Here is a 16,283-nt window from a genome sequence, read left to right as displayed (position 1 = left end):
GTCTTCAATCGACATCACCTCAAGAATAAAGATAAATTATGTCAAACTTATCACTTTGGTTCCTATTATTGTGTCAAATTTCACAAACCACGAAAAACAGTAAATATTTTAAGATCTAATAACACGTAAAAAGACGAAATACAAAAGACATTTCATGTTTTAAGATTACATAAGAAAGCGCAAAAAATGAATTGTTACATGCTGTTTCTGAGGTGTAACTAAGATCCTCTAGAAGGCATTCCAAGCAACCTGCATACTAATAAAGTTATTGATTACTCTGAAAAAAAAAATCATACTTCTGTTCGAATATTGAAACAACACGATTTACGCAAAAAATAAAAAGAGTTTGGATAGGTATTAGGTACGTATTAGTCTAATCATGTTATTAAAATGATACCATGTTATAAAAAATAAGGTCTCTCACAATAAGAACAAGTATTGGGGGGCCCCATTGTACTTCAGGGACGAAAGCCCATTGATTGTCGTTTCACTACAGCAGGGTCTTAAAGACTGTTTTATCCGAACGCAAATATCCTCTCCCTTTGGACTTAGCTTTGTGACGGAATGTCTATTTTTATGCCAACCGTTGACTCTATCCTTTAGACTTATGACTTTCTTATTCCTAAAATCTTTAGACAATATTTTTATTTCCATACATAAACAATTAAAAAAAAACAAGTTGTGGACTAGTGTACCTTCTACGTATTTGGGTTTGTCAAGTTGTAAAATAACTTTGATCTTTGTACTTCAGGAATACGCTAACTTTTCTATGAATTACTTGCTGTATACATGTGCCATAAATATAATTTACTCTTTTCTTCTCTGTATTATATGTTTTTGGCATTTATCTGGAGCTCTCCTAAGCCTTTTATGTGACATCAAATGTGCAACTATTGTTAACAGAAGGCCTAATTGAATCGATAAAATTACTAATAGATGATTATTGTTTTTAATAAACATTTTAATATATCGTTATGTAAAATCTAAGTAGAAACGCTACAACACTTATAAAATACATATTAATACATTATTATTAATGGAGTTGTTTACAGAACGAAAAACATTTTGAAGAAATTAAATTCAAACGAGACAAATTTATGACCTGAAACTTGAAATGGACATTGTTACGTATATACAAGAAAAAAGTTTATAAAACGTTTTGAAAGATTAAATTTATGGTTATTATATGTATGAATAATTACAATTTTCGGGAGGCCAGGAATAAAACTTTTGAAATTGTTAAAGATAAATTGAAACTTTACAAATAATTCTGTTAAATGTGGAACCAATTTTGTTGGTTAAGGTGCCAATTCTTTTCTGTAATAGCAACAAATGAAAATATTCTCATCGGCCTTTATAGCCTTTATAGATAGCTCTCTTGTTTTCTGATATTGGTTTTCTTGTGTTTTAAGCAGAGGTTATTTATAAAAATCATAAATTTTCCTGATTTTATCAGTAAAACTTTCAGTGTTTGTATTTCCTAATGCTGTATTGAAACTTTATAATGATTCATAACATTTAGATTTACGGTAATTTTGTTAATTTATGAAATTTTGTAACATTTGTAAAGCTTTTAAGTTTATATTTCCTATTATTGTGTAAAAACTTATAGATTTATAAGCTTTTGAATTAACATAGTAATTATTGATTTTTGTAAATATATAGTAAGCACACATTTTTATCTTCTGATTTTTTAAAACGCGGTATATCATTGTTTAGTTATAATTATTTTTCACGCGTGTATACCTATGTAGTTAGTTTATTAACCGTTGAATATGTGTAGTAAGCACAAAGATATATATTAGATACACATTTGTTGGTTTATAAAAATTTAAATAGTAATTGTGTTTTGTTTAGGTATTTAGTGGAAATTTGAATCAAGATAAAAAAAATTTCTTTATTACCTAAAAACATTTTAGATGATGTGCAAGGAAATTCAAGGAAATATAAACGCTGCATATTCCCGACTGTCTTTTAAGTTTAAATTTAAATGTCCATTTGCATTTCTAGATATCAATTTGAAAACAATTAAAAACACTGCAACAGCATACAAGTAAATTTGTATCTCTTCCGTGAAAGATAATTCAGATTATTTACATAATTGATTCTTTCATTAGACTCGACATCTGAATGCTCGATTTTGCTGTGAATATTTAAGAGTTTGTTTAAAGAATTAACATTAAGTAACGTAAATACTATCAACAATTACTGACAGTCAAACTAAAATAGAGTGCGATTATACACGTTTTGGCGGCGGGTAATCTACAAATTCTTCACTGAGTACCCAATTTACCGAGCAAACTCAGGAACCCGCCCTTATTGGCAAATCACTTCGCTCCATAAAATGGACTCAGAACATGAGAATAAAGTGAAGTAAATAAATTAGCCGATTTCCCACAAAAATGTGCTATGCTAGAGTGGTTGAAGACGTGGGAAATCTTCCACTTCGCATAACCCCAGGCGGTCATTACCTCTTATTTGTTAATCCCTCTTGTAAATATTTATAGAGCCCTCTTTAAAATATCGTAACATAAATAAATATTTGAAATTCATCTTTAACCCCCTGAAAGCACTAAATAACCGGTGACATTCCAAATAAGCGGGGATGGCTTGTTAGGAGCAGCGATGTCGTGAGTCCATAAACCATAGCGGTAACAAGGTTCTGGTGATTGAATTTAATCAGGTGGTGGCTAGGTAGTCCCGCCCCCGGGCCCCGCCCCCCGGCCGGACCAATGGGCGGGCTGGAGGAGGGGGCAGGGCCCACACACCGCAGACGTCGGGTCCTCAGACACAGTGCCTACAGATCTCGTCCGGTCCACAACGCATCGCACACAACGCCGTTATTTTTTGTTACAAAACAGTGATTTTATAGTAACAGAGTTTCCGTATATTTTTGAATCCGAATTTTTAACCGGTTGATAGTGTTTTTTTGTAATCTCGTGTTGTGGTAGTTTCCGAGTATATTTTTAGACTTTCGGAATATGGACATTTCCCTGACACGGACCCGTTGAGTGATTGTGAAGTGGACTGTGGGGCCGTGGAGCGTGTGATGGTGCCAGAAGCAGGCGCGCGCACCACCCAGGTCTCGGCCGGCCAAGAATAGCTCGGAGATGTTGGCGGGCCTCAACAGTCTTGTGGGCAGCGCAGAGATGCTCGGGCCCCCCCATCATCTGCAGAGCCCCGCGGCCCAACATTCGCCCCCGCCGGGGCCCCAGCCCGTGTCGCCCCTGCTGCCCAGCTTCGGGTTCACCCAGGAACAGGTGGCGTGTGTCTGCGAGGTGCTGCAGCAGTCCGGGAACATAGAGAGGCTCGGCAGATTCCTGTGGTCGCTCCCCGCGTGCGAGAAGCTGCACAAGAACGAGAGTGTACTGAAGGCGAAGGCGATGGTGGCGTTCCACAGAGGAAACTTCAAGGACCTCTACAGGTTACTGGAGTCCCACCAGTTCTCCCCGCACAACCACCCCAAGCTGCAGGCGCTGTGGCTGAAGGCCCATTACGTGGAGGCCGAGAAGCTCCGGGGGCGGCCGCTGGGCGCCGTGGGCAAGTACAGGGTGCGCCGCAAGTTCCCCCTGCCCAGGACCATCTGGGACGGCGAGGAGACCAGCTACTGTTTCAAGGAGAAGTCGCGGAGTGTCCTGCGAGACTGGTACTCCCACAACCCGTACCCGAGTCCGCGGGAGAAGCGCGAGCTTGCGGAGGCCACAGGCCTCACCACCACCCAGGTGTCCAACTGGTTCAAGAACAGGAGACAACGGGACAGAGCCGCCGAGCAGAAGGATGGGTGAGTCCTGAGCTTTGTACTGTACTGTATAATTATAACGTCCTTCTGGTATAGTCGCACAAGTAAACGAAACAGTATCCGTTTGCTTTGTACATTGGAAATTGCTTCGAATTAGGAGGCGCACAATACTGAGTTATTCATCTACTCATGGAATAGTTGTGTCAAAGAGTGTCAAATATAACAAAACCAGTATCAAATCAAAGTTTTCAGTTACAGTGAATACTAAGGTTATACAATACGCTTTTAATAACTTAGAACATTATGTAAAATGCTATTTATTTTACTAAATAACAAAACGATTAAATAACGAACACGATGGTGTGTGTATAAAACTGCAAATTAGAGTACAGTAAACTAGAGTACAGTAATCTAGAGTACAGTTGTAATCGTGGTTAAAATAACCTCACCTGCTAGGTTAGTAAACAGAGGACTTTCTAAAGTTAGACAAGTATTGTTTATGAAACATTCGAATTTAGTTATTTCAATTATAACTTCTTTATACGCTGGATTTTGATATTAAAGTACGTAACTCAGTCTGTAAACAACGTCTTTAACATTGAAACTTTTATCTGCCTTTACAGTCTTATCTTTCAAACAGTTATTATTTCCGAGAAACTAAATTTGTGTCCTACGTCTATTTGCAATCATTCAGAGTGAACTCCTCAACGTTTTAAAAATAACTTTGGCTTTGTGATTAAAATAAATAACCTATAAAGAGTGCAATATAACCTTAAAATTATGTTACAGATACATGTTTTACCCATACTTAATTGTTCCTAATGATGTAAACAGCAACAAAGCTAAAATCGTGATAGAAAGACAAATTAAACCGATTATTATAAATATATAAGTATTTTGTAGCATTTTAAAAGTTTGTTATACAATCTATTGCAACAAAAACATGTCTTTTTGTATGATCGATACTCAACTTGTTAATGATTTATAAACTTTAAAACCTTAGGATTTATAGGCCTACTTTTTATTCAAGAACTGTCAAATAAACTGCTAACAAGGTAGATTAAACTACCTTTTTCAGGTTTTTAATTTTTTATAGAATGTTATTTTGGCAGTTCTGTGTGATAAGGAATGTAAACTACAATTACATCTCCCATTTTATTCGTGGTACTTTTTGTGCTTAATGTAGTAAATATATATTTATCATAAGATAAAATTGACAACGGCTTTTATAATAAAGGTGTAGTGTACACTTCAAGCTAATATTTTTAATACAACTATAGACACAGTTTGATTGCGTGGACATCTAAATGTCTAGCTATTGTTTAAACGATTTACTAATTATATTAGTTTCGTAGTCGAAATAATGAATATATAGTGCCAACAGTGCATGATTGACAGCTATGTAAACTCTGACTTGTGCTCTGTATGGGCTTCAAACAAGAAGACAGTCTTCAAATACCATTTCCCAATTTTAGCATTTGTTCTTTATTTGATCTGCCACATTATATTGATTTTTCTCTTTTTGTCGTTTGATTTATTCTTAGCAAGGTAAATTTGTTCAGAATTAAGCTCCCTGAAGGCCTATTGCAGTACAAATAAATTAAACAATTAGTAGAGTGATTAAATAATTAAATAAAACAATGAGGACTCTTAGTAAACATTAAAACGTAATTTCACTGAAAGGGCAGACACACTTGTTCCAATATTGAAAATTCTTTTAATTATGATTGTATTACACTGATGTTTAATTTATTAATAATTGTTATTACCAGTTCGAAATAAAACAAAACTGCTTAAAAGACGGTGCTAATTTTATTTAATCAGTCAACAAATTAATTATCGCATTGATATATGATAATTAAATATAATAAAGCATTAAGTTTATACCAAAACTGTCAAAGATATAATACAATAGCATAACGAATATATTGTTTGAATGTTATTGTGAGTATATTGTGTGTGATATGCATTAGTGTTTTCTTTTATACAAGAACATAATAAATGTTTCTTCAAATATACACATATACTCTGATTTGTATATGGTTTTTATATCAACATATTACATTTACATACACTATTTTATATTTACGGTACATTTTATAATTAATCTACAGGCAGATAGCCTACATGCACTGAATAGATTTTTATTAAACAAATATATCGGTTAACTAATCTATAATCTGATTTTCATAAACGTAATTGATGATAGGTTAGTCAACTATTATTATTATTTGTACCTATAAATTTGCATCAACTCTATTTTTCCAATTATAGCTGCAAAACCGTATTATCTTATTACATAAACAATATATTTGGAAAAAATAACAATTTAGAAAGTCACGTTGGTTTCAATAATAAAAAGTCAGCAACTAAATTATGCATGTAAATGTTTTTGTTTACAATACCCTCAAAACTATAGTCGCCTACTGTTAAAAATAACGCATCCATTACAGTAATGTGGTGAATTGACAGCTTATTTGAACAAATAGTTAAAACGTTCATGATAATTCCACCACTCTGCTTAAAAATCATAAATAATAACATGCATGATATATGTTTGTTTGGCTTGAATATTTTTAACTGTTATATACATAATATTCCATATCATTGCAGTGAAACTTCCTATGGTCACTTTCCTAATACTTGATAATACGGCTAATTATCCTTTACTAAGTTCTAATTATCTGTTACAACTAAGTTCTAATGCCCTAAGTTCGATCTACTAGGACCTACCATTATAATATTTTGGTTGACTTGCATGTATTCTTACAATGTCAGTTATTGGCTGTCGCAAGAAAAAACGACAATGGCAGGTTCCTCTTTATGAGGTTAAGTGTAAAAAAGGACCAAGAGGGCATAATTTCACCTCGTAAATAAAGAGATTTTAACTTATTCATTAGATTTTTTGATGTGGCAGTAACAGTCTTACAGGGCATGTATGAAAATAAACGTGGATGAATTAATAATATTAAAATCATGAATAGTTCTTCCTCCTTGTATTCACATAATGCAAACTGAGGGTGATATTAGAATCAACGCAACGCGTTGAGAAGAAACACATGCCTTTGTTATCACAACAGCAGTAGGCTGCGTCGGTGTTATCTGCAGACTCGGATAACGAACATGTGGTTCAGCTGGGATGCAAAACAGCAACGTGCAGTTGATAGCCAAACAGAATTACGGCGAAGAGAAAGCAAGGGCACGTACAGTTAACAGCCAATCAAACTTCTGACGAAGAGAAAGGAATAGTTGATAGCCAATAAAATTCTGACTAAGAGCACGCTGGGGAACGTACAGTTGATATCCAAATAGAATTCTGACTAAGAGAAAGCCGGGGAACGTGAAGTTGATAGCCAAATAGAATTCTGACTAAGAGAAAGCTGGGGAACGTACAGTTGATAGCCAAATATAATTCTGACTAAGAGCACGCTGGGGAACGTACAGTTGATAGCCAAATAGAATTCTGACTAAGAGAACGCAGGGGAACGTGCGGTTGGTAGCCAAATAGAATTCTGGCGAAGAGAACGCAGGGGGACGTACAGTTAACAGCCAATCAAACTTCTGACGAAGAGAAAGGAATAGTTTATAGCCAATAGAATTCTGACTAAGAGCACGCTGGGGAACGTACAGTTGATAGCCAAATAGAATTCTGACTAAGAGAAAGCCGGGGAACGTGCGGTTGATAGCCAAATACAATTCTGATGAAGAGAACACAGGGGAATGTACAGTTGATAGCCAAATAAAATTCAGACGAAGAGGTAAAGGAGGTTAATGTACAGTTAATATCCAAATACAATTCTGTAGAAGAGAACACAGGTGAATGTACAGTTGATAGCCAAATAAAATTCAGACGAAGAGGTAAAGGAGGTTAATGTACAGTTAATATCCAAATACAATTCTGATGAAGAGCACTCAGGGGAATGTACAGTTGATAGCCAAATAAAATTCAGACGAAGAGGTAAAGGAGGTTAATGTACAATTAATATCCAAATACAATTCTGTAGAAGAGAACACAGGTGAATGTACAGTTGATAGCCAAATAAAATTCAGACGAAGAGGTAAAGGAGGTTAATGTACAGTTAATATCCAAATACAATTCTGTAGAAGAGAACGCAGGGAACGATTGTTCTATCAGAAATTAAGTACTGTACAGGCCAATTTTTAAAAGAGCGTTGAAAAGATACTTCTAACAGTCCTTCCGGCTCAGTCAATGAGGTAGATTGTGTGACAAATGAAATACTTGTATTATTCATTTATTCTCGTAGGATTTTCATTCAATTATCGTATCGAAAACTGTTTTAAAAACAAAAATTTGCTTATGTCAAGAAGTTTAGGAAACTATTATAAGCATTCCAGAACACTTTATATTTTTTCTCAAATAACCGAGTTCTGATTTTTTAAAGTTTAAACAGCCGCCGTAATGGAACAATACGGGCGTAGCAACATGGGCAAAGAATTCAGTCAATATATTTATAACATTAAATTTTGTTCTTGGTGATAGAACAATCCATTTGGAATTTAAATCTAATAGATATCACGAAAACAGTTCTAAAATATTTTCAATGTTTAGGAACTGTTATAAGCTTTCGAGAACCCTTGTTATCTTTATTGAGGTTTATATATGATCCTAACCTCACTTTTTCTTACATGAGAATGTTGTATTTTTTTTTTTTTTTTAGTTTTTTTTTTTTTTTTTTTTTTTTTTTGAACGGCCTTCGTTATAATGAAACGAATAGCGTAGAAACTAGTATGACTTTTGTAATAAGTTTGAACTTTTTGGGCTTTTTTGAGACATTTATCGTTTCCACAAACCGCATTTTATAAATTTTTGATCAGGAGTGGTTTTGGGATCTGAGTTATGCAGTTAAGTGCTACCATGGGTACAATCTCAAAACAAATTGTATCTAAAATAAGGTGGCTGAAACAGTAATTTATTACTTTACATATATTATATTCGACTTACATGAGAATGTTGGATACTACGGGTAAAAATCACGCCTTCTGGAATACTATAATCAACATACTTGGGTACAGTCAATAGTAGTAGTGGGCCTGGCCATCGTAGCGCGCTGAGACCGGTTGTTTCAGTATGTTTTATTTATTTCTGTAAAAATGTCCATCTCACTCTCCAGATTTAATCTCTGACTCTGTTCTATGAGATCCTCGTACATGAAAGTGACTTGTTTAGGATTTAAGCTCAGGGAAGGAGCTCAAACTTACCATTTCATATTTTGCAATGCAAGAAGGAGTAGATATGCCTCTTTTTTAATGAAAATAAAATCAAGCTAATTCTGTAATACACAGGGTGTTCAGTAAAAGTGTTCCAATACTTTGGGATTTGGTTCTACACATAAAAATGAGCCAACAAGTTTACATGAAGGTATGTCCTGAAACCTATAGTTTTCCGTCTATCTGTCTGTATGTGTTTTTTATAAAAAATTATATCTTTTGAACCAGGGTAAAGTTATGAAAATTGAGAATTAACCTTTGGTAGATCTAAATTTTATAATGGATATTCAAATTCACCAAAAGGATTGTGTCTGAACTTTAAGAATATGTTTGTTTCCAGGCACTTCTAGTCCTATTGAGGTTGGGTTTGGACAATATTTCCGTGTTAAATTCTTAGGTGTTTAAGAAAACTCCCCTGAAGACAGTAAAAGTGGAAAAATGTTAATTACTTAACGTGAAATTACAGTAGGAAATTAAGGCATTTTCTAATTAGGCCCAAATTATAAAAACGGCTGAAGTTAAAAACGTAAAAATTTTACAGCATGTACATGAGCTACATGTTTTTAATTTGTAAAATTTGTAATTTCGTTATGAAAAAATATTTAAAAACATGTCATTCACTTTAAGTCATAAATTAATAGATTTTTTATATATTTTTTTGTATTTAAGGAAGTTGTCTTAAAGAGCTATGAAAAAATATTTCCAAACCCAAAGAAAATTGCATCATCTTAGATCAACATATTACATACACTGAACTATCATAATTTATTCTACCTAGTCTTATATGAGAGGTTAGGAATATCTCCGATTGGTGTTATAGCTAATTTATAATAAAAATAAAACGTAAAATTTTCTAACTTCAGCCATGCAAATATGGTTTTAATTGAGGAAGAAATGGCTATGCTAAATTTATAACTTTACTTCCAGACATCTCTTATTAATCTTTTTACTATAAAAATGAGAGGGGACCAAATTGTAAAATATACTAATCTCAATTACGGCTAAATTTAAATAATATTACACAATAACCCAACTGGACGACGAACGAGAAATCCCCGTCGCGTCGCTCAGTTAGGATTTAAACATGAGTTTTTCGATACAATTTTTTAAACTTAATTTCATATAAGGGAGTTTTAATCCAAACTATGAATATACAAATAAAACTTAACTGTTAAGACCTCATTCTATAAAACATAAAAATCAAGAAAAAATATGATTGAAGTATAAAATGTTTAGTAAAAATTTATTTTATTCCTATAAACTAGATTTATTATGAGTATTTAGGTGTATGTTTTAAATGTGTTTTTCTCAAGCTTAATACAACTGTTTATTTATTTATATTTTATAATGTTACAATACAGCCGAAGCCAATAGTTCAATAGTCCAAACAAATAAATGCTCAAATAAACGTGGTGTATTGTTGCATTAATAAAAGTTCCTAATACATTTCAATTTTATAACACTTACAGCCATTTAAATAACGAGGAAATATTTTTTATCACTACAATTTAAGGTTAAACTTCTGTATTTGGTTTGGGTAAGTACGAAAATACATATAAACAACATATATTTATTGCATTATATCTAATCGAGAGGATTTTAAAAACTTACCTGTGAATCTTAGAACAAAATATGTGATAGACAACAACATTAAGGCGTTTTCACTTGCAAGATGTGTTTTCTTCGGTGCGTTATAGATCAGATGATTTCTATACTTTGTTGAAAAATCTTCGATTGTGTGAATTATACTAATGAAAAGAACTTCACATAGGTACTATTATGACGTATTTGAATTTTTTCTATTTCAAAAGAATAACCACCCAAACACTAACAAAAATTAGCTCAGTTTTACAATTATTAATGTTTTGTAAAGAGTATAAATCCGTAATAAAGTCAATGTTTATATTTATCCAGTAACAAACAGTGCAGTATGTTCTTACAAACCTCTCTCGGCCTTATCTCTTGATTACGCTCTCTCTCACTCTAATAGATAAAATACAGATAAAACTGCGGAAACCAGATACGCAAATATTCACAACTGAAATTATACGGCTCTTCCTTTGATATAATTATGCAGTTGAGAAAAACTGCAAAATCATGGTAGGGCTTATTTAAAAATGTGGAATATAATGGTTCTCTCTAACTTATTGTTTTAATTCGATGACAAAATGCAAATGTTATTCAAGTGGGGTGGTTATATAATCTTTAGATTTGATTTCTTTTCGTAAATTTTTAAACGAGGTTATAAACATTATATTATGCTTCTATGAAATTTTGAAAAGTTACTTTTTTAACTTTCCGTTCTTTAACTGTAGGACAGAATTGAGATAAATACAAACATTGTTATTTTATGAAACTGCATAAAGTTCATAACAAAATATATGTATAATTTGAAAAAAATATTTGTTATCTACTCCAGGCATTTTGGCGTTGGTAACATTTGAATCCATAGACTAAACGAGAGCTTTTTGTGTATCTCCTCAATAATTCACAAGAAATCATTCCATCTGAAATATTTATATTATTGAAAATTATTCATAAACTGTTGATATTAACGTCACTACCAGTAATATCTATTAAAAACTAAAAAATATATAATAACAACTAATAAATGTATACGTTTTACTCTGGCGTAGTAGAACAAAACGTGTCTTAAATTTTTTTGAATGGAAACTTTGTTTATGGCATTTATTTGTAACAATCATTTTAATAGTTATGTTATAATTATTGGTATGACTAGTGTTTGTTTCTTTAATTAATAAGTGTGTTTCTGATAAAGGGTGAAAGAAAATTGAAATATAAACACGGATTTTTCTGTCTTTTTTAACTTTGACCTTCTTGTAAGAGTAAATAAATTCTTCATGTTTTTGCCTCTGAAATCATTGAATTGTTTGTTTGGTATCTTTCTAGGAAATCTTAAATTTTACTGGTGATTTTTGAACGAATTGGTAGGCTATTTAAAGAAGTCGACCTTGCAGTTCAAAAGTTCCTGCGTTGGCAAAGGCAATTTGGGTCTGTTTCAAATTATCATTTGATTTATTACGTAAAAAGAACATCTATTTTTCAAGCAAACGTCCTTGCCAAATTAAAAAGACTCTTGGCGAAGTCCAGAAAACTTCAAACGCAACTACAATACAATGCTTATGTAAATTTTGTTTTCCCTTGTTCAGTCGAGAGTTTTACTTCAAAACAGTATATGAACAAAGGAAACAATAGATTCAGGTTATATTTAAAATTTGAGCCAAAATATTATCTCTGAAACATGAGGTAACTCATTAATTTACAGATTCATAATTTACTCTTGTACATAATGATACAATTCAACTTTTGAGTGGTAGCTGTTCGTGACCATCGACACTTGGAAGTTTGAATATCTTGGAAGTTTTAAGAACTGCAGTTTCAATTTCTTATTTTCCCTTTAACATTTCCGGAAGGTGATGTTCTTACGGTCGCTCTTGTCTGAATTAATCAGTTTTACTAGTTTATAGCGCATAATTTTGTATAGAGGTATTATTATTGATAATTTATCTTGATCCTTTACATAGCATGTATCAAGTTCGATAACTGTGTCTACTCCTATTCAAGTTTCTTCCCCACTATATAATGCCAAGTAAAGAGTTAATAATGTTTTATTTGAGGACACACTTTTTATTACATTGCAATTTCTTATCATTATCATTAAGTACAGATTCATATTTTTTGGGTTTATTACCGTAAATTGAAAGGATAACGGCAAGGTTTTGGGCGTTTATAATCGTTTAGAGCAAGCACCAAAAATATTAAAAATAAAGTATAGTTTCGAAAACGAGTGTCTTTGGTCTTCTTCAGGTAACGTAATTCGTCTAGAAACATTACGCTTAACACAGTTACGCCAAGCTTTACAAGCTTTACTTGGAAGTGGTATCTGTCATTTTTATAACTAAGCAATGAGTAGAACAAAACTCGAAACAGATACACAACCAACACCGCACAGAACTTTAAACAAGTAGATTCATTTTCCGTACTGTGCGGATTTTTGTGGTTATTCGGGTTTTAAATGTAGCGTGATTTGAGCGTAGTGATTCTTGATCTTTTTACATTTTTACATAGTTACACTCATTTTTAGAACCTAATGTAACTTGAAAAAGAGAGAAGATACCAGTAATAGACACGTCGTGTTTCAATACTTTTATACACTAGGGAAAAGGCGTAACATGTTTGTATAGTTTGAAAGCGTATATTGCAAATAGTACATTCTTAACTAAATTAATATTTTGCGTTAAGATTTTAAAACATTATCAGGAGACGTCCGTGCCAATCTAAAGACTCACTGCGCATCATTTCTTTTCCAACATCGTTCATTGAAAAATCATTGCCAATGTAAAGGAAATCACGTTCACTGCGCCTCACTTGTTTTGCAACATTGTTCATTGTAAAACCATTGCCAATGTAAAGGAAATCACGTTCACTGCGCCTCACTTGTTTTGCAACATTGTTCATTGTAAAATCATTGCCAATGTAAAGTAAATCACGTTCACTGCGCCTCACTTGTTTTGCAACATTGTTCATTGTAAAATCATTGCCAATGTAAAGGAAATCACGTTCACTGCGCCTCACTTGTTTTGCAACATTGTTCATTGTAAAATCATTGCCAATGTAAAGGAAAATCACGTTCACTGCGCCTCACTTGTTTTGCTACATTGTTCATTGTAAAATCATTGCACAGTTGAAGACTTTTAGACCATTTGTAGTTTGAAGTATAAAAAATGTCTGAAACGTGAAGAATAAAGTTTAAGATATTACATTCATTCTTAGATTCACGACTAAACCAATAGTATTTAAACATGTTAGGTTGACAGTTTCCAAATATAACCCAATATCGGTTTTTAACAACATTTCATTCGTTTAGGGTGAACGTTTTTCATATTTTTCATTGATTATTGTTAATCTTTAATTATTTCGGAGTACATTGACACCAAATAAAATTTTATACTCATATTCAGGTTAAAGATTAATTTTCTGACTGAATACACTGGTTGGAATTTGTCTTTGCATAAAAACTTTGTGTAATTCGATTACGATACGTTAAAACGTATTTGATTCATTGTTCGTATTGGTTTTACTTCATATAAATTTTCAAAGAATCTTTGTATGTTTTACCATGAATGGTTTTGTTTCATCGTATGCTTGAAATCATAACGGTGAACTGTCATTCTTATGCTTAGATTATTTGTTGTAGAGCCAATATAGTCTTTCGGGTATTTAGTAAATTGGATTTATATATATCATGAAGTTTCATTCATTATTTTCTGAGAAAAGTGTACCTAAAAATAGATAATTTAACATAGGCGAGACATGTTCCCTTAAAGAAGCTAAAAAGTTACTATAGGACATTTGAGGTTACAACGAAATCCAAAGTTAAACTATCATAGTGGAGAGTATCACAGGTAGTTACGAATTTTATATCACACTTTCCCAGATTACATGTATTCTAAAGTCAATCGTGTGATATTGAAATTCGAACTTTTGGTGTACAAAGACATTAAAAATGACGCAAATAAAGTCCAACCCCTGGAGACAAGCTTGATTGGAAGATAAACGAGTATTACCGCCATGTGGAAGGGGCGGGGCTTCTGTTTGTTACCCGTGTAACCAGGGAGCCCTCTCCCTATGTGACAACCCTCGCGATCCAGCAGCACAATGCAGGCTTTAGATTGGCTATTGAAGCCGGCCTGACTACCCGCGACCTACCCGCGCATTAGGCATTCATCACGGATATATCGTCATTGTGTTTGTTCACTTTATTACTACAGAACCATTACACATCAATGCCCACCTATTTATGCCTTGTTGAATCACAGTTAATAGTCCTGCTGAGTCCCCAAGTGTCTGGCTTCTTTTACTCACTTTACGGCAGTTTTATGTCGGTCAACTTACACAAGGTACAAGCACCGGCTGTTTAAGACCTGTAACTCAAGTAGTACCTGGAAATTTGTCACAGTGTCTGCATAGCAATGGTTTGCTTGATATAGTAACGCTAAGAAGATTTGTATCGCTGGATTCTCTGTCGGTACTTCACTTCTTCGGTTTCCGTGGTCCCCCAAGGTTGAGCCTTAGGATCAGCATTTGTTAGGGATGATGCGCTCTGAGATTATGCAGTGCCCAAGAGGAAAGTGGTGAAAACCTGCAATTTGAATGCTCGCGTTATCTTTGGCGGTCTGATTCTTTGGATGGTGGTGAATTTCCAAAGTGGGGATCTCATCAATTTTTTTCAGCGTTTTGTGATACTGCTGAAATTATACATTGGTGGCTTTATAGTACATTTCCGAGGAGCGCAAAAAGTCCCCGGAGGTTTCAGTGCTGACAGTGGCCACCTCTGGGAAGAGGAAGAAGTGTGTTTCCGGCATTTTTCATGCTACCAGGACGAGATGTTCCTTTTTCCACTCTCACCATCTTCGATTTGATATTAAAAACGTTACAAAGCTTACCATTAAAGTGCTTTCCGTTCTTAGTGCGTTTGTAGGAATTATTCCAAAATCATTTTGTAAGTACTTATAAAAAAGGCGCTGTTGGTTTAGAGCATTTCTCAATTCTAAAGATGCATTTAAACTATGTCAGATTCCAAATGTCACTGCCCCGCGAGTAGGAATCACATTGAGTCGTCTACATTCGAGCCAAGTTTTTTTAAAGAAAAATTTCGTGCAACAAGAGGAAAATTGCATTTAAGTATAAGTAGGGACTCGGTGAGTTATATTCAGTCTGTTACAGAGCATATTAAACGTGTTACGTGTAGTTGCTTTCCTACCATTCACCCCATTCATGTTTCTCTCATTTCCCAGCTATATCTCCTTATGGATTAGAGTTATAAACTATTAATGGTTTTTAATTGAGCCAAAAATTAACATAACCGGTGACGATTTGGTAGTACTGAATTTTTACAGAGTCTAAATAAGAATTTTAGGAAACATAATTTTAAAATGGTGACTCCAATAAATCGGTCACAGCCGTAAGCAAGAAAAGTCATAGGTCATGGGACGAGAGCCAATTTTTGGTGTATTAACACAAAGCCTATGTAGCCTATATAATACATTTCTCCTAAGTAGGAAATAGATCGTCAGTTACAACGTTTTTTGTAGGGGTCGAAATTGGGTTATATTAAAAGGGTACAAAACTTGTTTCTAACTTTTCCTCAGATAACTTTTTCTTAGCTAGAAGCAGCTTACACTAAGTCAAACTTATCAGCATTTCAACCAAAAGACCGTTTTTTTTGCCTAAAGTGGCAACTTTTCTCTATCTCAACCCATGAAAAAAGTGATTTGTGAGAAAACAGTATTAT

General features: G+C 33.6%; 1 protein-coding gene across 1 annotated transcript in view; it reads left to right on the top strand.

Annotated features, from left to right (window-relative positions):
- Positions 1-2,781: 2,781 nt before the first annotated feature.
- The window catches only part of LOC124353080 (homeobox protein six1a-like), a 74,079-nt gene continuing 60,577 nt past the window's right edge, over positions 2,782-16,283 (top strand). The window contains exon 1 of the mRNA XM_046802893.1: positions 2,782-3,781. Coding sequence (XP_046658849.1) covers positions 3,111-3,781 — 671 coding nt within the window. The 5' untranslated portion in view covers positions 2,782-3,110. The remainder of the gene's footprint in view (positions 3,782-16,283) is intronic.

The sequence above is a fragment of the Homalodisca vitripennis genome, chromosome 1 (assembly GCF_021130785.1).
Source record: "Homalodisca vitripennis isolate AUS2020 chromosome 1, UT_GWSS_2.1, whole genome shotgun sequence".
NCBI classification, from domain to species: Eukaryota; Metazoa; Arthropoda; class Insecta; order Hemiptera; family Cicadellidae; genus Homalodisca; species Homalodisca vitripennis.
This window is presented reverse-complemented; position numbering and strand designations above follow the sequence as displayed.